Here is a 21,639-nt window from a genome sequence, read left to right as displayed (position 1 = left end):
TAGGTACCCTTCCCCAGATCTGTGCCTCGACACAATCCTGTCTCGGAGCTCTACGGAAAATGTACTCAACCTCATAGCTTAGGTTTGCTCTGACATGCACTGTCAACTGTGGGACCTTATACAAACAGTTGTGTGCCTTTCCAAATCATGTCAATCAATTGAAATTACTACAGGTGGACTCCAATCAAATTGTAGAAACATCTCAAGGATGATCAATGGAAACAGGATGCACCTGAGCTCAATTTCGAGTCTCATAGCAAGGGTCTGAATACTTAAGTAAATAAGGTATTTCTGTTTTTAGCTTTTAATTCATTTGCAAACATTTTAAAAACCTGTTTCGCTTTGGTATTATGGGGTATGAATGATGAGGAAATGTCTTTATTTAATCCATTTTAGAATAAGGTTGTAACTTATGTGGAAAAAGTCAATGTGGTCTGAATACTTTCCGAATGCACTGTATCTACCGTAGCTTTGATTGGATTTTGATTGGACAGTCAACATGTCACGGATCTCTCCGGAACTTTCATTACGCACACCTGTCCCCTGTTCCCGCTGATTAGTACTTGTATAAGTGTGCCCTATGGTTTCCATTGGGCGGTCGATTATTGTTACAATGTCCATTGGTGCGTGTGAGTACCTGTGCTGTGTGTTTTGGCTTTCATGCCATTGTGGATTGCGCAGATGATTACCCTGTGTTTTTGTATGGTGTTTGTTTGGTCTTCGTCCCCTGCCTTTAACGGCACGCCCGTAATTTGGGCTTAATAAAATCCCCTATTGCGCATTCATGCGCCTGTCTCCCAACCCTTCATACCAACATGACACAACTTCATACTTTCAAAATCTTAGCTAGCAAGCTAGACAAGCAGTCATCACCATGAATCACATCGAGAATCTACTGGTAAATCTTTTTAAATCCTTGTCATATGAAGAGAAATTATAGATTAAACGCATCAGTGCTCAGTGGCCATTGGACATAAACATTACCCAACAAGTTGGAAATTGCAAATTCAACAATGAGTGGTTTGGAAAGAATCAGTGGCTAACTGGAAGCGTTGCAAAGCAATCGCTATTTTACTTCCCCTGCTATTCGTGGGAGAGGGTTTGTGATCCAAGTCTGGGTTTAAGGGTCTCTTTTCCAAGCTTAAAATGATAACCATTCACACACAACACCATAGGCCAGAAAAGGTTGAATACATTGGCCATGCAGCAGGACTTCTGCTGTTCAAAACATTTGGAAACACGGAACTAGGAAATCTCAGACTTCAGTGAGTTCAGGACAACTTAAAAAAAACGAGCTCTGACTGGGAAAATACGTTTTGAACGGTCATCCAACTCGAAATTCCAAGTCAGGAACTCAGGTCTCTTTCTAGAGCTCTGACCTGAAGATCACTGATGTCATGATTCAACATTGTTCACAGCACCATAAATCCAGAGAATGCCAGACTTTGATGAGAAAGTTTTGTGACAAATTTCCTGTTTAAGTGAACATAGCACAACAGTGATAAAAAATATATAGTGTTTGCTGCTGCATTATTTATGTAATATGCCTGAAAGATATGTATACTGTAGCTAAGAAAGTAATAGTAAGTGTATGTTGTGTAGTAAGCCTATAGCCTGTTTAGAGAAGTGTCATCGTCGAATATTGTAAGAACTTATAATATAAGCAGACGATGAAAGCTCTTACAATATTCAACATTGTCTGCGTATATGCCCCCTTCATTTATCCTACGTTTCTGACTTGGTGTACAGGGAGAATACTGTAAGAATGGCCCATGTTCTGAATTCTGTCACTGTACATTTCAAAAGTGCTGAACAAATATATTGACTACGTTCGTCTTAGCTCACTCATTAATATCTCAGTCAAAATTACGTATTTACATACTAAAATCGCCACGGATGTTTTGGAATATTTGTCATCTGTACAGGCTTCTTTCTTTTCACCCTGTCAATTAGGTTAGTATTGTGGAGTAACTTCAATGTTGATCCATCCTCAGTTTTCGCCTATCAGAGTAACTTCAATGTTGATCCATCCTCAGTTTTCTCCTATCAGAGCCAAACCTTCTTTGCGAGGCATTGGAAAAATGTCCTGGTCTTTGAGATTGAATCTGTGTTTGAAATTCACTGCTCGACTGTGGGACCTTACAGATAATTGTATGTGTGGGGTACAGAGATGAGGTGGTCATTCAAAAATCATGGAAAACAATTATTATTGCACACAGAGTGAATCCATGCAACTTATTATGTGACTTGTTAAGCACATTTTTACTCCTGAACTGATTTAGGCTTGCCATCACAAAGGGTTGAATACTTTACATTTTTAATTAACTTGTAAATATTTCTAAAAACATAATTCCGCTTTGACATTATGGGATATTGTGTGTAGGCCGGTGACAAAAAAAATCTCAATTGAATCCATTTTAAATTCTGGCTGCAACACAAGAACATTTGGAAAATGTCAAAAAACTTTCTGAAGGTTCTGTACGTTCACACAGGACACCCAACATGTTCCCCTGAAAAAAGAAGCGCCCATCAATCTATTCTGAACAAAAATAGAAACGCAACATGCAACAATTTCAACAATTTTACTGAGTTCACATAAGGAAAACAGTCAAGCAACATATTTTTTTAATACGACAAAAATGAGTAGCCTACTCTGCTGACACTGACAAACAGATCAGTAAAAACGACCTTGTCTTAAGTGCAACCATCTAATCTTCGAAAAGGGGAGACACAAATTGTACAAAATTATCTCCATCTAGCCTGGAGGAGGAAATTATTGTCCCCCAATAAACTTCCCAGTGGTTCTGATGCAGTAACAAAGACAGTGAATGTGTATGCCCTTACAGGGGGATATGGCTGATGCTCTCTGCAGGTGCCAATAAGATAGGACACTGTTCGCTAAATTGGAATTTAGATAACTAGAGACAGATTATAGCATTTTATTTATCTTGTTTTTTCAGCAATAGCCACGTGCTTTCTAAACATTTTCCCCCTACAATTGTATTTTGAAATATTGCTATTGTCCTTGGCCTATTTAATAGCTTTTTACTGACTGCTGAAACTCAGCGATCAGCTATTTGCTGAGCGCTCCCCAAACTGCATGCTTCAAACAATCCAAAGCTCAATTTTAAAAGAAGTGAATGATCCTCAGTGGCAGAATCATGCTCTCTGGTGTAGTATTTTGAATGATTTTATTTATTTCTGTATCGGCACGAGTAATTACAGTATATAGCTAATTTTGGCAAAAGTACTTCAATTTACTTTAGGGGAAGCATATTGCATAAAACAGCTGACCGGAAGGCTTACAAGGCTGAGTTCAAATGTAGACATCAAATTCAAAGTAATCGGTGCACTGACTAAAAGGCTGACCGGCAGAGCAAACTGTCTGGCACTGTCTTTACTCTCTGCTTTCTTAAGGTGAGAGAAAGGCACCAGGCTGGCAGCTTGTCTCCAAGCGATGACCGCATGGCCCTACAGCCAACCATCAAAATGCTAAACAGTCGTTGCATTTGAATTGGTATTGAAATCATATTAGTCTACTTTTTTGTAGCCTACTTTTACATTTTGGTCTTGAGCTAGGGTATGGGGACTGCCATACCCTGCAATACCCACAATGCCAGCTTATTAACCTCCTCCATATAGTCTGACTCGTTGTTGTTGGTTGTCAGGCCTATATCCAAGCGTGTTGTCATCCTCAAACTTGATGCGGGAGTTGGTGACGTGCAAAGCCACACAGTCGTGGGTGAAAAGGGAGCACAGCAGAGGGCTGACGACACACTCCTGGGGGAGCCCTGTGTTAAGAGTCAGTGTGGAGGAGGTGTTGTTGACAATCCTCACAGTCTCTGGTCTGCCCTTCAGGAAGTCCAGGATCCAGTTGCAGAGGGTAGTGTCCAGACCCAGGGCTCTGATCCTCAGCTCCATGTGGTGGGCAGGGGAACAGAGCTCCTTGTCAGACTAATGGAACAGTGGGTGGTGAGACACATGTGGTGCCTGATTCTTGAGAAAAGGGTATATACAAGCCTTGAAGCTCCCCCTGTGTCTTAACATTAACTCAGGCCCGGGACAACAAATTGATATAGCTTGTGAACATCACAAATGACCAGTAAATGGGGTCACAATAGCTTTGAAAACATAATCTTCTGATGTTCTTCCGTACATGTTCAGTTATCCAAAATAGATACATACTGTATTTGAAGATTGACCTCGGCTACAGTATATTCTTTAAGCTTACCCACTTTGTGGTTTCATAGAAACAAACCTAGACCATTTTGGTGTCATAAAAACACACTAAAACCAAATAGAGGGGACATGTTATGTTCACCTTCGAAGAGATAGCAGTTCAAAGGTGGCAGCCATGTATCTGATGTCGATAAATTACCTTCATTTGGTGGTTTTTGTTTTGTTTCTCCCATCACATTTTCAGCTGGATTGTGAAAAGAAGGGAGCAGAAAAAGAGAGAAGATAACTGCAATTCCAGTCCTATACCACCTGCCGGTAAATTGGCTCCGTATTACATTTAGGCCACATCTATCAATAAATGGAATGGTATCGAAATGTCTTTGTTGGCCACAAATCGTTGGCAATAGATCCGGTCTCTCCTGAAACAAGGCAGTCATTTATTTGGTCCACAGTTCCTCCTTGGGTGAGACGAAGTAGAACACAATACTTGTATTTGTTCCCTCAGTGATAGATGTGCACCCGCTGAACCTTTGATTACCAGCAGTAAAGTAGGAATCCATTAGACAATCATTTAGTGCTGCTGGGGTACCTTCGGATTCTCCCTCTTTCATCAACTGGTGCTACCAGGGAGGCCAGAGACACAGAGAAGACTAATGCCATACCCAGCAAACCGAGAGTGTTACCAGGACATAAGGTAAGTTCTAATTAGGTTATGTAAAGCTGAGAGTAATTTTCTAGAGGGCAATGCATTAAAGTCAAGAATAAATGTGAATGAGGAATATAATATTAATATGTAATGAATTAAATGTGAGCAAAATGTTCTACATTCAAATTAAACTATTTGCTCATACACCTTTTATAGCCACAGACTGTATACCATTGCAAGGTAATAGAGTGTGCCCTTGGCAAGATGAAGGTAGTGGCAGACTGAAATGGTAATCAAGTGAGGGGGAGATTTGGGAAGGTCTCCCCAGCGCTTGGCACTCTGAGCAGTGGATTTATCAGTCCAGTAAGTCTTTATGCAATATCCTCTTGTGCTGGCAGCATATTGAAGAGAAAAGAATCTGGGTGGAAATGATCAGCTGTATGAAAGGTCAGGGAAAGTTAAGCATGCCCTAAGCAGGTCATGACTCTTCTTCCCTGATAAGAAATAACTGCCCATGTAAGGCAGAATGAGGAAAAAAGATAACCTTGTCCCATTTGTCCTATTGAAATTGCTGAACTGTCACTCAAAATGAGAGTCAGTCAACTGGCTTGATCAAAACTCTCTCAGGGGGAGATATTTGGTACCTAAAGCTGTGCTTATTGAGAAGTTGCATAATAATTGTGAAATTGTTTTTGCAGAATGCATTGACAGATTAGATTTTTCATGTTCATCTGGCTAGGAAATGTTTGCAACATTAACCATAGACATGGCCAGTCCACTTCAGGTCTGTATGTTATTTGAAATAGAAGATGTTATTTTGTGCTGTGTCTAAGTGAGTCATATTTGCTTTAAAGGTTAGGCAACAAGAACAAATCAACAGGAGAGGAGCAGTAGCATAACACACCCTCCTGTGACTTACTGAGGGCCATAGGAAGGTCACTTTATTCTTCCCCTGTGGGCATCTTCCTGGCACACAGAGTGAAGATAATAAGTAAATACAATTTTAATGGCCTTCACTCTGAATAGGTGGCTGTAATCTGCACAGGCTCAAGGTGTACTGGGCACCAAAGGAGACAGGGAATAGTCTGCAGTGCCAGTGGTTATTATTAGCGCTATCATAGATCAGATAGAGGAGGAGAATGAAGTGGGATGATGAATTTGAGGCTCCTGTCAACTTCTCTGGGGCTGTCAGGGCCAGTAGGCAAGGGAGCCTGGCTAAGGTCATGGATAAAGGATGCCACCTCAGGGTGGCCCCAAGGGAACTACTCACTACATTACACATATAAAGGGGGAATATATTGCAACTCTGAACTAAAGGTCAGAGGGGGGAACAAAAGTTTCTGTTCACACATGGAGTCACTAAGATTCGTCCCTAAGAGTCAGGTAATTCCCAAAAGTACATAGGGTGATTTATTAATAGATGTATTAATAGAATGCTTATTCAATGTCTTTATCTACAAATCTCTCTTAGGTTCCTTTGTCTTCAAACCTCCCCATCCATCTTCATTTCACGTTCCCTTACATCAGTCTGACGTAAATTGATGTGGTGTGCAGCTGCTGCCAATGTCCATGTTAAAAACCTAACCACATGTACAAAAACATTCCCTTAAGCATTAGACCTGAATACTAATATACTTAGCAGATGTGGGTCTATGGGGAGTTAAAGGTGTATTATTGTATTTCAAAATGACTTGCAGCCACAGACAGTGTAACCCTAGACATTGAGGCCCAGTCTGGAGCATATGAAAACCTTCAGAAGTAGAATAGATCTCAGTGTAGAATTGGCTTCCAGGGCTCAGTGGGGCCCAGATGCACATGTGCTGCCTCTGGGCTGGCGCCAGCTTTCATGTGAATTACATGCCAGTTCACCATTACTGCTGAAATACATTTTTGTGAGCCAATGCTTTCTCCTTCCAACTCTTTTAATGTTTTTCACAGATGTTCGAGAGTGAATTTGTTTCCCTCCCAGAGATCACATTTCATACATTCAGATGGAACCAAAACATTGGTTCCACGTGGGGAGGGATGGAATTTGAGATAGAACCTGAAAGCATAATAAACAGCATAAAAACAATTATAGTGTGCGAGCATTGTAGAACGAGTATAGCTGATTGAAATGCAGTGGTGGTGCCAACTGTAAATCAATGCTGGTCAAGGGATCCTAGATATGTGAACACCATCACAAGGTACTGAGGATGCCAGGATATGCTCAGCTTGAGCTCACTCTATTCTGACTTGCATCTGAATAGATAGCAGATTGATCGAAGTACAGTACAATCGAGACTTTTATGATATGGGTCTGTTTCATGTTTAATGTATCTTTCCTACCTATGGACAGAATAGATGCAGGCTGCCCTGTGGATGTTATCCTCACCTCGTGTATTGGGCTTGAAAAGAGACATCAGAGCACTCGGAAAGAGCGAAGAACATGAAAAGAACGACTGAACTAGGCAGATTATAATTGCATTTAGTGCTCATATTCAATAGGATTTTGCTTGGGATTCTCCTTGTCATTCAAAGCAGGCAACACACTTCCCATTATGAATTCAACTGTATGGTTTTCAAAGTGTAATTAATCATCTGATGAGAGCAAGCTGACGCACACTTCATGTCTGTGTGTGATAGAACATGTTGTTGAATCAATGGCACTACTGAGTGAGGGTTAGTCCCTGTCATGTAGAATTGATTTTGAGCATGACAAAATAGATGGGTTTATGATGTGTTTGGGTCTTGGTGGCATTTCGGTCACTCTGAATGCTGGCAGGATACAGTTTAACCTATTCAGGTTGATCTTCAAAGTATAGCGACAATGTCACATCATGCAAGATGCCCTGGCAGTGATGATCAGGATACATGGGTTAGATTGATTCATGTTGGCTACCTTGACTTTTTTTTAAATTAAGGTTATAATTAACTGTCCTGTAGTTCAGGTATTGCAGTTGACAATATGTTAGCACTGGTAATAACGGTCTATATCATGAAATGCACGAAGTTAATACATCTATGAACAGTTGTATTCTAAGGATGTACAGGCTGGTCTCACGTTGGGTCTCCGACTATAGTGACTACAGTTGGCTAGATGGAGAGGCTCGGTCTGCGTCTTTCAATGTGTCATCAGCCCCGTACATAAAAAAAAACATTTATTGTAGTCCACATGGTGTCGCTGTTGCCTGTCAATCAGCATAATCTTGAGACGTGGACAGGATTTTAGATTGAGAAGAACAATTGAATATGCCCAACGTGAGAATCCTGAATCGTTTGGCAACATACATGGTAAGTTTCCTTTTGAATATTAGTTTGTAAGAAATGTGTTAGATATGGTAACAACCCGTTTCCTAAATATCTGCACTCTAGGCTAGAGCTTGGCTACTGCGTGAAGAAGAAACAAGACAAACCTGTAGCCTAGCCAGTTGTCAAGTTGTCATTTATAAATGTCAAAGTAATTCTCACATATTTTTCAAAGTGAGGTTGGAAGTGTAGGTTAGGTCCGTGACGCAGTGCTTCTTTGCACCACACTGGCACAATGAACATAAAATGACCAATAGTCTACTTAAGTGTTAGTGAGTTGACAGTCACATTGAGTTTGGCATAATTAAATTTGGCATATTAACCACCTAGGCTCTCGTGAGGTCAGATTGGAAGAGATACTTCTGCAGCCCAAAGTCGACATAAAACAGAGAAAATACAAAACCACACGTAATTGTTGGGATTTGGGCGTTTTGCCCCATGTTAGATTCTTACCCAGGTAGCCTGGGCCTACAGGCTATCCAACTACAAAAATAAATATTTCCTATAGCCTAAGCAGCAGTAGCAGAGTTATGTGTATCCAGATTGTTTGGCAAATTTAATAGCAGGACCATTTGTGAGTGCGATAAAGTTTCTAAATGCTTTGCGTAAAATGCACAATATCCTCTATTATATTTGTTGGTAAAATTAATCACAAAACCTGTTATCATAATTAGTACCCTATCACGTCTGCACGGTTTTTTTATTTATTTAACTAGGCAAGACAGTAAAGAACAAATTCTTATTGTACAGCCAAACCCTCCCCTAACCCGGACGATGCTGTGCCAATTGTGTGCCGCACTATGGGACGCCTGATCACTGCCGGTTGTGATACAGTCCGGGATTGAACCAGGGTCTGTAGTGACGCCTCTAGCAGTGAGATGCAGTGTCTTCGACCGCTGCCTCACTCGGGAGGCCAAATGTTAAACATTTTAAGTGCGTGCGTGGGGTGCTGAGCAGTCGGTCCGCCTTTACTCCACACTACACGCCCCCTAGACCAGTGTTTGCCAATACAAGTTGTGATTTGTGTTCAATTCCCTCTTATTTTTATACAAAGGATGTTGACGATGTGCATTATGCCAGGAGGATGGATTTAAGAGGGCGGAGTGTCAGGTCTTTATAGCTTGGGTATATCTGCAGCAGGGCACATGGATACAAGCGGATACAAATGCAAATAAGTATTTCATACTGCATAGTCAGCAGCCACATGGAGTGCCGAAGTTTGATAAAAAACGGATATAAAACAACAACTAACTGACCGCTATGTTGTACTGTATCCGACATGGAATTAATCTTTGTTCCCGCTGTAAATAACATGTATTGGAGTTAGCCGACGCGTGATTTGAAACATTTATTTTTCGACGGGTGACAGGACATCTGAAGAACTATATGAAAACACTTTCTTGTGCATTTCTATCACACCATGAGTCTTTTGCAGCCAAAGTATAATTGATTCTCAGTGAAATTCTTGAGGTTCGACGATAAGAGCTATTAAGCATCGCCAAGAAACTTCACATCGGTCTGCAAACGATGCAGAGGAGACAGGGATGACAAACCGGTGAAGACAGCGGATTTAAAATCCAGTAATATAATCCCTATGTAAAAATTGTATTTTTGTGACAACGGCTTCCATGGTGATTATTCATGATCCCATGTAGCAGAAGAAAACCAATAGGCTACTAATACTATTTTGTCGATAGGTAACGCTGAAGTCACCGTGCGTTATTCAGTTATCTGGAAAGCAATGTGCATGTAAACTGCAACTTTTAACAACTATTTTTATGACTTAATATTTACTACATATTGCCACGTTTTCATTTACATTCGATATTCAGAAATGGTCACCTTTTGCTGAAGGCTGTTCACATTGGATTATAGAAACGGGCATGACTTTTTGGAACTTAATAAACTATCCATTTGGATGGTCAGTGGACATTTGTAAAAAATCCTGAAGTCAGTTTTGATGCAGCCAAGTCCATGATTTGAATCCCTTTTGACTTATCCATTATCACTAAATCTAAATGGATTTTTTTCAAGAGGCGAACAGAAACATGTTGCATCTCCATGCGCTACAATCAATCATGGTACTTTTAGGGGGTAAGTGTAACATTATTTTAAACCATGTGTTTTGTGACCAATGCACACATGCAACTCATCTTAGCTCTATGATTTTGATATTTGAAGAATTTAATATTTAATTAATTCTGGGATGCTTAAGCTTTACAATTGTGTTTTATGTTTCTCTTATTATAAACATAATTTTATGGGGTGTTCATCTAGTGAATTGGGTCGTTCCACCAATACTGTGCCTTTTGGGATGTGTAACTTGGTGAAAACCCCCCCATTAGATTTCACTTAATTTTAACATTCTATCATAAAGAGAACACGTTCAACTTAATAAAGAACATGTTTTCCAACCTCAAAAGGTTTTTCATAAAAAAATGACAATAGTAAGTGCCTATTAAGTGCCAAATAAAATAATAGGGTTGACCTTAACAGGGTTGATCATTTCATCTTAAAGCAGTTGTTAATTATTTTACAACATGTTAATATAAGGTTCCTCACCCTGAAAGTAGTCTATGAGCCAGGATACATTTTAACCCATTGTTCGGTTTTCTTTAAACAACCACTGCAAACTTTAGCTAAATATAGCCACCGCCAGCTAAACATCTATGGTAGTAATAGTGAACATTTGATTTGGCAATTTAAAAAAATAACATGAGTTGATTTGAGTTTATTATTTTGGGGGGTTACAGGGGATGTCATGCCCTGTCATTTCCATAGCTTTTTAGCTAACGGCGGCTAAAGTTAGCTAAAGATTGTAGTGGCTGTTTAAAGAAACCCGAACCATGGATTACTGGCCCACAGCCTATTGTCAGGGAAGGGAACCATCTAACATAATGTTGTAAAGTAGTGAACTACTCCTTTAAATCATAAATCCCCTTCTGACAGGGGAACTGGAAGCTTGTTTATGTGCAACGGGGAGGGGCAATCAAATGCAAGCTTTAAAAAAATGACATTGTTAAAACATTTCTAGCCTGTCTATGTATGGGTAACAGGATTGACATGTTATGTTTGACCAACTCAGTTTCCCACCCACAAAACAGCCCAAAATAGTAGAACCAGCTCACCTGCTTTTACTCTATGATTGGATTATTAGCTTAGATGTTCAATGTTTCGTATGAAATAATTATTTAAAAAGGAATAGTTTCCCCATATTAAAGAGTTCAGTTCAGAGTTGACCTTTAAAATGAGGGACAGGTTTTTCTTTCTTTTTTGACTTTAAAATAAATCACTAATGACATTTAAATACATAATCTTCAGAAATGACTTTGTCAAAGCAACAAAATAACTAGGGCTTTCTAATGATGGTGAAAACAATGGTGATGATGGTGACATGTGGTGAAGTGTTTGGGATAAGTGGGTTAAAATCATTCTGGAAGTCAAGAGGGTGCATGTCAGTCAAAATTGTGCATTTTTGCACTTTAGCAAGTCTTTATTCAGATTGATTGAATTCTACATGTGATCTGTATTAAAGGGCACGTCAATACATTTAAAAGGCTTTTAAAATTCAAGATTTGTGCACAATTTACAATTGAAATATCAAAGGAACACAAAAGGCACTCATTTCGTAGAACGACCCAAATATAGTTGACCAACGTTAACGCCTCACACGGATAGCTTCCTCATAGGAGTCTTTCAACATAATTCTTAAGGCTAAGTGCTTACAACAGAAATTCAAGAACCAACTGATTTTCTGTCAGCATCAACAGTTCTCTACACCCCATTCTCAAACCCAGCTACATGTGACAGACGTAGGGTTGGGCGGTATCTAGATTTTCATACCATTATACCGTTTCTGTACCATACTGGGATGTACGGGATTACCGGAAGTGCAGACAAGGGGAGTTATACAAAATTATAATAATATACAGTACCAGTCAAGTTTGGACACCTACTCATCCAAGGGTTTTTCCTTATTTTTCCTATTTTCTACATTGCCTTGATGACAGCTTTGCACACTCTTGGCATTCTCTCAAACAGTTTCATGAGGAAGCTCTTGAAGGAGTTCCCACATTATGCTCAGCACTTGTTGTCTGCTTTTCCTCCACTCTGCGATCCAACTCATCTGAAACCATCTCAATTGGGTTGAGGTCAGATGATTGTGGAGGCCAGGTCATCTGATGCAGCACTCCATCACTCTCCTTATTGGTCAAATAGCCCTTACACAGCCTGGAGGTGTGTTGGGTCATTGTCCTGTTGAAAAACACATGATAGTCCCACAAAGCGCAATCCAGATAGAATGGCGTATTGCTGCAGAATGCTGTGGTAGCCATGCTGGTTAAGTGTGCCGTGAATTATAAATAAATCACTGACAATGTCACCAGCAAAGCACCCCCACACCATCACACCTCGCCCTCCATGCTTCACGGTGGGAACCACACATGCAGAAATAATACGTTCACCTACTCGGCGTCTCACAATAACACAGCGGTTGGAACCAAAAATCGCAAATTTGGACTCATCAGACCAAAGGACAGATTTCTACCAGTCTAATGTCTCTTCTTCTTATTGGTGTCCTTTAGTAGTGGTTTCTTTGCAGCAATTTTACCATTTTTTTCACCTTTATTTAACCAGGTAAGCTAGTTGAGAACAAGTTCTCATTAGCAACTGCGACCTGGCCAAGATAAAGTGTAGCAATACACATGGAATAAACAAAACATACAGTCAATAATACAGTAGAACAAAATAAAACAAAAAGTCTATATACAGTGAGTGCAAATTAGGTAAGTTAAGGAAATAAATATGCCATGGTGGCGAAGTAATTACAATATAGCAATTAAACACTGGAATGGTAGATCGGCAGAAGATGAATGTGCAGGTAGAGATATTGGGGTGCAAAATAAATAAATTAATAAATACCAGTATGGGGATGAGGTAGGTAGATACAGTGCCTTGCGAAAGTATTCGGCCCCCTTGAACTTTGCGACCTTTTGCCACATTTCAGGCATCAAACATAAAGATATAAAACTGTATTTTTTTTGTGAAGAATCAACAACAAGTGGGACACAATCATGAAGTGGAACGACATTTATTGGATATTTCAAACCTTTTTAACAAATCAAAAACTGAAAAATTGGGCGTGCAAAATGATTCAGCCCCCTTAAGTTAATACTTTGTAGCGCCACCGTTTGCTGCGATTCGTAAGTCGCTTGGGGTATGTCTCTATCAGTTTTGCACATCGAGAGACTGAATTTTTTCCCCATTCCTCCTTGCAAAACAGCTCGAGCTCCGTGAGGTTGGATGGAGAGCATTTGTGAACAGCAGTTTTCAGTTCTTTCCACAGATTCTCGATTGGATTCAGGTCTGGACTTTGACTTGGCCATTCTAACACCTGGATATGTTTATTTTTGAACCATTCCATTGTAGATTTTGCTTTATGTTTTGGATCATTGTCTTGTTGGAAGACAAATCTCCGTCCCAGTCTCAGGTCTTTTGCAGACTCCATCAGGTTTTCTTCCAGAATGGTCCTGTATTTGGCTCCATCCATCTTCCCATCAATTTTAACCATCTTCCCTGTCCCTGCTGAAGAAAAGCAGGCCCAAACCATGATGCTGCCACCACCATGTTTGACAGTGGGGATGGTGTGTTCAGCTGTGTTGCTTTTACGCCAAACATAACGTTTTGCATTGTTGCCAAAAAGTTCAATTTTGGTTTCATCTGACCAGAGCACCTTCTTCCACATGTTTGGTGTGTCTCCCAGGTGGCTTGTGGCAAACTTTAAACAACACTTTTTATGGATATCTTTAAGACATGGCTTTCTTCTTGCCACTCTTCCATAAAGGCCAGATTTGTGCAATATACAACTGATTGTTGTCCTATGGACAGAGTCTCCCACCTCAGCTGTAGATCTCTGCAGTTCATCCAGAGTGATCATGGGCCTCTTGGCTGCATCTCTGATCAGTCTTCTCCTTGTATGAGCTGAAAGTTTAGAGGGACGGCCAGGTCTTGGTAGATTTGCAGTGGTCTGATACTCCTTCCATTTCAATATTATCGCTTGCACAGTGCTCCTTGGGATGTTTAAAGCTTGGGAAATCTTTTTGTATCCAAATCCGGCTTTAAACTTCTTCACAACAGTATCTCGGACCTGCCTGGTGTGTTCCTTGTTCTTCATGATGCTCTCTGCGCTTTTAACGGACCTCTGAGACTATCACAGTGCAGGTGCATCGCTCGCCCAAATTTTCAGTTTTTGATTTGTTAAAAAAGTTTGAAATATCCAATAAATGTCGTTCCACTTCATGATTGTGTCCCACTTGTTGTTGATTCTGCACAAAAAATACAGTTTTATATCTTTATGTTTGAAGCCTGAAATGTGGCAAAAGGTCGCAAAGTTCAAGGGGGCCGAATACTTTCGCAAGGCACTGTAATTACATTTTTCTGATCCTTGCTAATAATTGGAGACAGACACAGCTCTAACAGCATTCTGAATGTTAGTACATAATTAAATAGGCTAATTCACTTTCACCAAAATATATTTGCATTCACAAATCTAAATAGTGTTCATCAGGCTACCATGAGATGAGAACATTGTGTAGAGAAATTTTGGGAGTCTGTGAATGCTTGTATGGTATATCTACATCCTAGTCTGGGTAACCAGATCAAGAAAAATGCATGCTTTTAGATAAATAGCCTAGACCTTTTTCACTTCACAATCTCTGGTGTAAAAAAGGATGTATAAGACATGGGAATGTATCATCATGGCAGAGCAGGGAACGTTGCTGTTACTGTTTCAAGTGTTTGGTTGTTGTACTTTTTCACTGACATTGTAACTGAAGGATTAGTAACCATAGCAGCACAGCACCCCTCTAAGGCCTCTGTCTGTGGATCACTGCCAGTAGTGGGTGATGATGATAGTAATGGCAAGAGGACTGATTGGTTTCTGAAGTATTTTGAGTGAGATTTTTGCTGGGGTTGTGAGGATTTTTACGCAACTCAGAGGGCGAGAGAGAGAGACGGAATGGGTTCGAATTCCATTCAACAGGGTTGCCTTGGGTAGACATCATAGGGCTTTTTATATTTGGTTTGTTTTTAGTCCCATCCTTCAGCGCCAATCAACCCCTCCCATCGATCTATGAACATCATCCAGTTTTGATTTCAATTTGCCATGTATTTTCAACTGTTGTGATGTTTCACAAAAGTTCTGAACCTTTCTATTCTCATAGATTCTACATATTGTGTCACAGATTATTCATTTTATATTCTAACAATGGATAGGTAGTTGAGCATGAAAATGAAATTAACTTTCTGGTGCACTTAAAATTGTGATTGAGGCAGTCAAATTAGCGGCAGACAGATCGTAAAAGAAGCAGACAGTGATGCACTAAATTATTCAGAGATACATTAACATCTTCATACATTTTGCATCCAATTTGAATCACATTGTAATCATTTTCTCTGGCTAATCGTCTGTTATCCTTGGGTTCATTCATTCTCAGTGTTCAGTAGAGACATTTGTGTTAGAGGGGGCCCTGGGGGTGAGGAGGGGAGGAGAGAATGCAGGAGCAGATAGTGGTGTAGAAGGGAAGGTCGTGCTCCGTGCCAAATCAACCTCTTCTGCACGGAGCCCACAGAGCTCTGTGTTGCGCTGGACGCTGTGACTGCCTGGGCGCCTCTGACTCACTGATGCCACACGGCCATGACAGGACTGCCCAGGAGTCACAGGCCCCTGGCACACCAAGGACAGGGCAACTGCTGTGTAGGATCAAACAGCTAAGACAGGACGGGAGGGTAGCAGGATGGAATTTTTGTTTGAGAATGTTCTGGATGTAGTACAGCCACGTAGGCCACCATTTCGTTGGCTAGAAATGAACAGGACCAGTGCACAGACACGGTTTCTGACTGAGTGTGGCCTCAGTGGTTTTGGTGTTCTTTGTTTAAAATAAGTGTAGACGATATGAACATTCTCTCAGTGGAGTTAATGAAGACGAACCAGTTCCTGTGTGAAAGGCAGATGTACTGATTGAGCTCAGAGTGGCCATTACCTCCACTCTGATTAGGAGCAGAGGATTATGGCACGTTGATTGGAGACACAGAAACACTCAGGATTTCCAATTACACTCAGAACCTCACTCCTAGTTACAGTTCTGTTCCTCAGGCCATTTACATGACTGATTAGGGTTGGACACAAACACAATCAATCAGTGAGTCTATTTCTTCCGTAGTTTCAACAGATCACATAATGCAATTCTCAATAAAAGCTGGTGTACAGCACATAAAAAGCAGAGGATGTTTTAACATTGACCACACAGCCACCAGTGAACGGACAGAGAATGTATGGGGTAGATAGATGGTGTGAGTCATGGTTTCATATATCCCAGACCAGTGAGTAAACCCCTCCACTGCACCACTCTGATCCAAATCAGAGGGAGATGGCAGAGGCTAGAGGGGGCCTGTTTTGGCAGGAGAGGAGAGCGATGTGATTTAAAGTCTTGTTAGGGGTTATCTGGGTTATCTGAGGGTCTGTGTTTGGTTTCACATCGAATCTTCAAGCACAAGAGTAGCAGATATATTCATGTCCTGTCTAATATCTTTAATTATTTGTTATTCTTATCTCTTTCTTTTTTTCAGTTATTTTCTTAAAACTGCATTGTTGGTTAAGGGCTTGTAAGTAGGCACGTGACAAATAGAATGTGATTTGATTTGATCCAATAAAGCAGCAATGTCCATCCATTTAGCTGTTGTCTCCCTGTACAGGTCCTGCCCAAATACCCTTTCTGTCCATTACCACAGACTGACATTTTGATTAAAGTCCAACAATTAAAAAAAAAACAAGGTGCATTCCATCACAGATAATGATACCCTGTAGAAAGAGCTTTTGTATTTGGTGAAGTCAACAAAGAATATTAACTGTGTATAAAATGTGATCCAAATATCTGGCATTATCAATATTCAACATGATAAGCAAATCTACAAATCTACTTGGAAGATCTCCAGCCTGAGAATGAGAAATGCACTAGGCTAACCTTTTTGTTTCTAAATGCTCTCTGACTCACTCATCCCCAGCTCTCAGTAACAGCCTCACTCTGAATCACAGAGAGGTGTCAAGACTCCACACTTAACATAATCCTGACACACCTCACCACAAAGAAGTAAATGGCCCTTGAAAATATACACCTGTCATTGCGTCTTCTAATGCATTTAGCTCTGATTCCTCCAATAGATGCTGACAGTTACTCACAGAGACTTCACTCTGATGTTCTGTAAACCTTCGTCCAGCCACCTGTGCATAATTGTTTCATTCCGAAAAAGAGATGCAAAACAAATATGCATGCCAAAGATGGATCTATCCAGCAGAGATGCATTTTTTGGGGAGAACAATTCAGACATCTATACAGCTTGCCTTGAAAATTTAGCAGGGTTGATGGGTAGACACCATACGATTTATACCAAGATGTAAATCATCTTTCAGTGTCACAGATTATGCATTTTTATATTCTAACAATGGATAGGTAGTTGATCATGAAAATGAAATTAACTGGATGGTTCACATAAAATTGGGATAGAGGCAGTCAAATTAGAGACAGACAGATTGTAAAAGAAGCCGACAGTGTATGCAATGAAGCGTACAGGTTAACTTAAATGCCTCCAAGCGCAACATGTTGCATTAATATCTAATATCATGTTGTGCTGGTTTAGTATTTTCTCCAAGGCTGTCCGCAACTGTAATACCCTCTCTACTAATGCAGTAATGAAAACATAATACCTTTGCTGCTTCAAAGTCATTTTGAATACCTCATAATTAGACACGTTTCAAATTTAGCTTAATGTTTTTTTTCTTCTGTATGTTGGACCTAGACACCAACAGTCAGATCTGTTCTATGTACAGTAGGAAACCAGCCAAGCAAAACTTGGACAATCTGATATGAAGGTTTGTGAACTTCAACTTGAGTACAGAACATCTTCTTTATAAAGAAACTGGGCAGTAAGTAGCCAGTGATAATGTGATTATCCCAATTCTGAGTGTATGCCTTCTACAGTCAGTAATGAGTTGGGTGGTCCCACCCCACACAGTAATGAGAGCCCAGTTGTGAATGTTGCATCGTAAACCATAGCTTTGAACCCAGACAGATTGACAAGCCGGAGGTCCTCTGTTTTGACCTCACAAGGCGGGAGAAGGGAGAAAGCACAAACACTGAATCAACAGGTTGTATTTGGCGCACGTGATTTGATTGTAATTCCTAATTCTATGGGTGAATCATATGAGAGTGGATATCACACTCATAGTATACTCAACAAAATTATAAACACAGCATGCAAGAATTTCAAAGATTTTTCTGAGTTACAGTTCATATGAGGAAATCAGTCAATTGAAATAAATGTGTTAGTCCCTAATCTATGGATTTCACATGACTGGGCAGGGGCGCAGCCATGGGTTGGCCTGGGACCCCCCGGGCCTATGCACTGGAGAGCCAGGCCAACCCAAAAAGGGCTTTATTACAGACAAAACTACTCCCCCGCACCCCCCTCCTCCCCCCTCTGACAACCCGCAGGTGAATAAGCCGGATGTGGCGGGTCCTGGGCTAGCATGGTTACACATGGTTTGCGGTTGTGAGGCCGGTTGGATGTACTGACAAATTCTCTAAAATGACATTGGAGGCTGGCTTATGGTAGAGAAATTAACTTTCCATTTTCTGGCAACAGATCTGGTGGACATCCTGCAGTCAGCATGCCAATTGCATGTTCCCTCAAATCTTGAGACATCTGTGGCATTGTGGTGTGACAAAACTGCACATTTTAGAGTGGCCTTTTATTGTCCGCAGCACAAGGTGCACCTATGTAATGATCATGCTGTTTAATCAGCTTCTTGATATATCACACCTGTCAGGTGAATGGATTATCTTAACAAAGGATAAAATGCTCACTAACAGGGATGCTTTTTGTGCGTATGGAACATTTCTGGGGTCTTTTATTTCAGCTCATGAAATATGGGACCAGCGCTTTACATGTTGCGTTTATATTTTTGTTCAATGTATACAGTGCATTCGGAAAGTATTCAGACCCTTTCCCCCTTTCCACATTTTGTTACGTTTCAGACTTATTCTAAAATGGATTACATTAGTCTTTTCCTCATCAATCTACACACATCACCTCATAATGACAAAGCGAAAATAGGTTTTTAGAAAGAAACAAAAATACCTTATTAACATAAGTATTCAGACCCTTTGCTATGAGACATGAAATTGAGCTCAGATGCTTCCTGTTTCCATTGATCATCCAAAGAGATGTTTCTACAACTTGATTCGAGGCCACCTGTGGTAAATTCAATTGATTGGATATGATTTGGAAAGGCACAAACCTGTCTATTTAAGGTCCCACAGCTGACAGTGCTTGTCAGAGCAAAAACCAAGCCATGAGGTTGAAGGAACTGTCCGTAGAGCTCCGAGATAGGATTGTGTCGAGGCACAGATCTGGAGAAGGGTACCAAAAAATGTCTGCAGCATTGAAGGTCTCCAAGAACACAGTGGCCTTCATTGTTCTTAAATGGAAGATGTTTGGAACCACCAAGACTTTTCTTAGAGCTGGCCGTTCAGCCAAACTGAGCAAGCGGGGGAGAAGGGCCTTGGTCAGAGAAGTGACCAAGAACCCTGATTGCCACTCTGACAGAGTTCCAGACTTTGTCTGTTAAGATGGGTCAAACTTACAGAAGGACAACCATCTCTGCAGAACTCCACAAATCATGCCTTTATTTTAGAGTGGCTAGACATAAGCCACTCCTCAGTGAAAGGCCATGACAGCCTGCTTGGAGTCTCTCAAAAGGTATCTAAAGGACTCTCAGACCATGAAAACAAGATTCTCTGGTCTGATGAAACCAAGATTGAATTCTTTGGCCTGAATGCCAAGTGTCAAGTGTCTCTGCACCATCCCTACAGAGAAGCATGGTGGTAGCAGCACCATGCTGTGGGGATGTTTTTCAGCAGCAGGGACTGGGAGACTAGTCAGGATTGAGGGAAAGATAAACAGAGCAAAGTACAGAGAGATCCTTGATGGAAACCTGCTCCGCAGCGCTCAGGACCGGGGCGGCAGGGTAGCCTAGTGGTTAGAGCGTTGGACTAGTAACCGGAAGGTTGCAAGTTCAAATCCCCCCGAGCTGACAAGGTACAAATCTGTCGTTCTGCCCCTGAACAGGCAGTTAACCCACTTCCTAGGCCGTCATTGAAAATAAGAATTTGTTCTTAACTGACTTGCCTAGTTAAAGAAAGGTAAAATAAATAAATAAACTGGGGCGAAGGTTCACCTTCCAACAGGACAGCAACCCTAACCACACAGCCAAGACAAGTCTTGGGACAAGTCTCTGAATGTCCTTGAGTGGCCCAGCCAGAGTCTGGACTTGAACACGATTGAACATCTCTGGAGGGACCTGATAATAGCTGTGTAGCGACGCTCCCCATCTAACCTGACAGAGCTTGAGAGGATCTGCAGAGAAGAATGGGGGAAACTCCCTAAATATAGCTGTGCCAAGCTTGTAGCGTCATACCCAAGGAGACTCGAAGCTGTAATCGCTGCCAAAGGTGCTTCAACAAAGTACTGAGTAAAGGGTCTGAATACTTACAGTACCAGTCAAAAGTTTGGACTCACCTAGTCATTTTTCTTTATTTTTACTATTTTCTACGTTTTTGAATAATAGTGAAGACATCAAAACTTTGAAATAACACATATGGAATCATGTGTGGTAAACAAATCAAAATATATTTTAGATTGGAGATTCTTCAAAGTAGCCACCCTTTGCCTTGATGACAGTTTTGCACACTCTTGGCATTTGGCCAGAGCAAGGAGTCTGGGTAGCCAGGCAAGGTTATTCATTGACAGGGATACAGTTAATGCTGGGACAGTCACAGTAGCTGAAGGAGGAGACAGCATGGTTTGTGTGCCTATGATGCCAAATGTAGACTATCCATGCTTGATCCCAAATTGCATCTGGATGAGAGGTAGGGATGGAAGATGGGTATTTCTCCTAGCCAGCAGTCCCATTGGGACACCGTTCAGTAGTTTTCAATTAAAAGAGGGGTGAGGTTGAGAAAAACATATCACATTTTGAACTTTGGGGAGATATGAGAAAATTAATTTAATTAAATAAAATAAAATAATGGGTATGTTCAGCCCTTATAAATGACTGTTTTATGAGGTAGCAATTTGCCTACTATCTTACAGTAGGATTCAATATATTGAGTCAGTGCTTTTCCTCCCATTCCATTTATGTTTTCTGTGTGTGCGCTGTAATTAATGTGCATAACCTCCACCAACAAATGTGCACACACACAAATTGTCTGCCTGCCTGTCTGCCTGCCTGCCTGCCTGTCTGCCCTCCCTCCCTGCCTCCCTCCCTCCCTGCCTGCCTGCCTGCCTGCCTGCCTGCCTGCCTGCCTGCCTGCCTGCCTGCCTGCCTGCCTGCCTGCCTGCCTGCCTGCCTGCCTGCCTGCCTCCCTCCCTCCCTCCCTCCCTCCCTCCCTCCCTCACAGATCTATGAGCTG

General features: G+C 41.0%; 1 protein-coding gene across 1 annotated transcript in view; it reads left to right on the top strand.

Moving 5' to 3' along the window:
- The first annotated feature begins 9,119 nt into the window (after positions 1 to 9,119).
- Positions 9,120 to 21,639, top strand: part of LOC110525591 (transmembrane protein 132C) — a 203,284-nt gene continuing 190,764 nt past the window's right edge. The window contains exon 1 of the mRNA XM_021605839.3: positions 9,120 to 10,207. Coding sequence (XP_021461514.3) covers positions 10,132 to 10,207 — 76 coding nt within the window. The 5' untranslated portion in view covers positions 9,120 to 10,131. The remainder of the gene's footprint in view (positions 10,208 to 21,639) is intronic.

This window comes from Oncorhynchus mykiss, chromosome 6 (assembly GCF_057628025.1).
Source record: "Oncorhynchus mykiss isolate SJ-2025 chromosome 6, ASM5762802v1, whole genome shotgun sequence".
Lineage (NCBI taxonomy): Eukaryota > Metazoa > Chordata > Actinopteri > Salmoniformes > Salmonidae > Oncorhynchus > Oncorhynchus mykiss.
The sequence above is the reverse complement of the archived record's forward strand: the minus strand, read 5'-3'. Positions and strand labels throughout refer to the sequence as shown.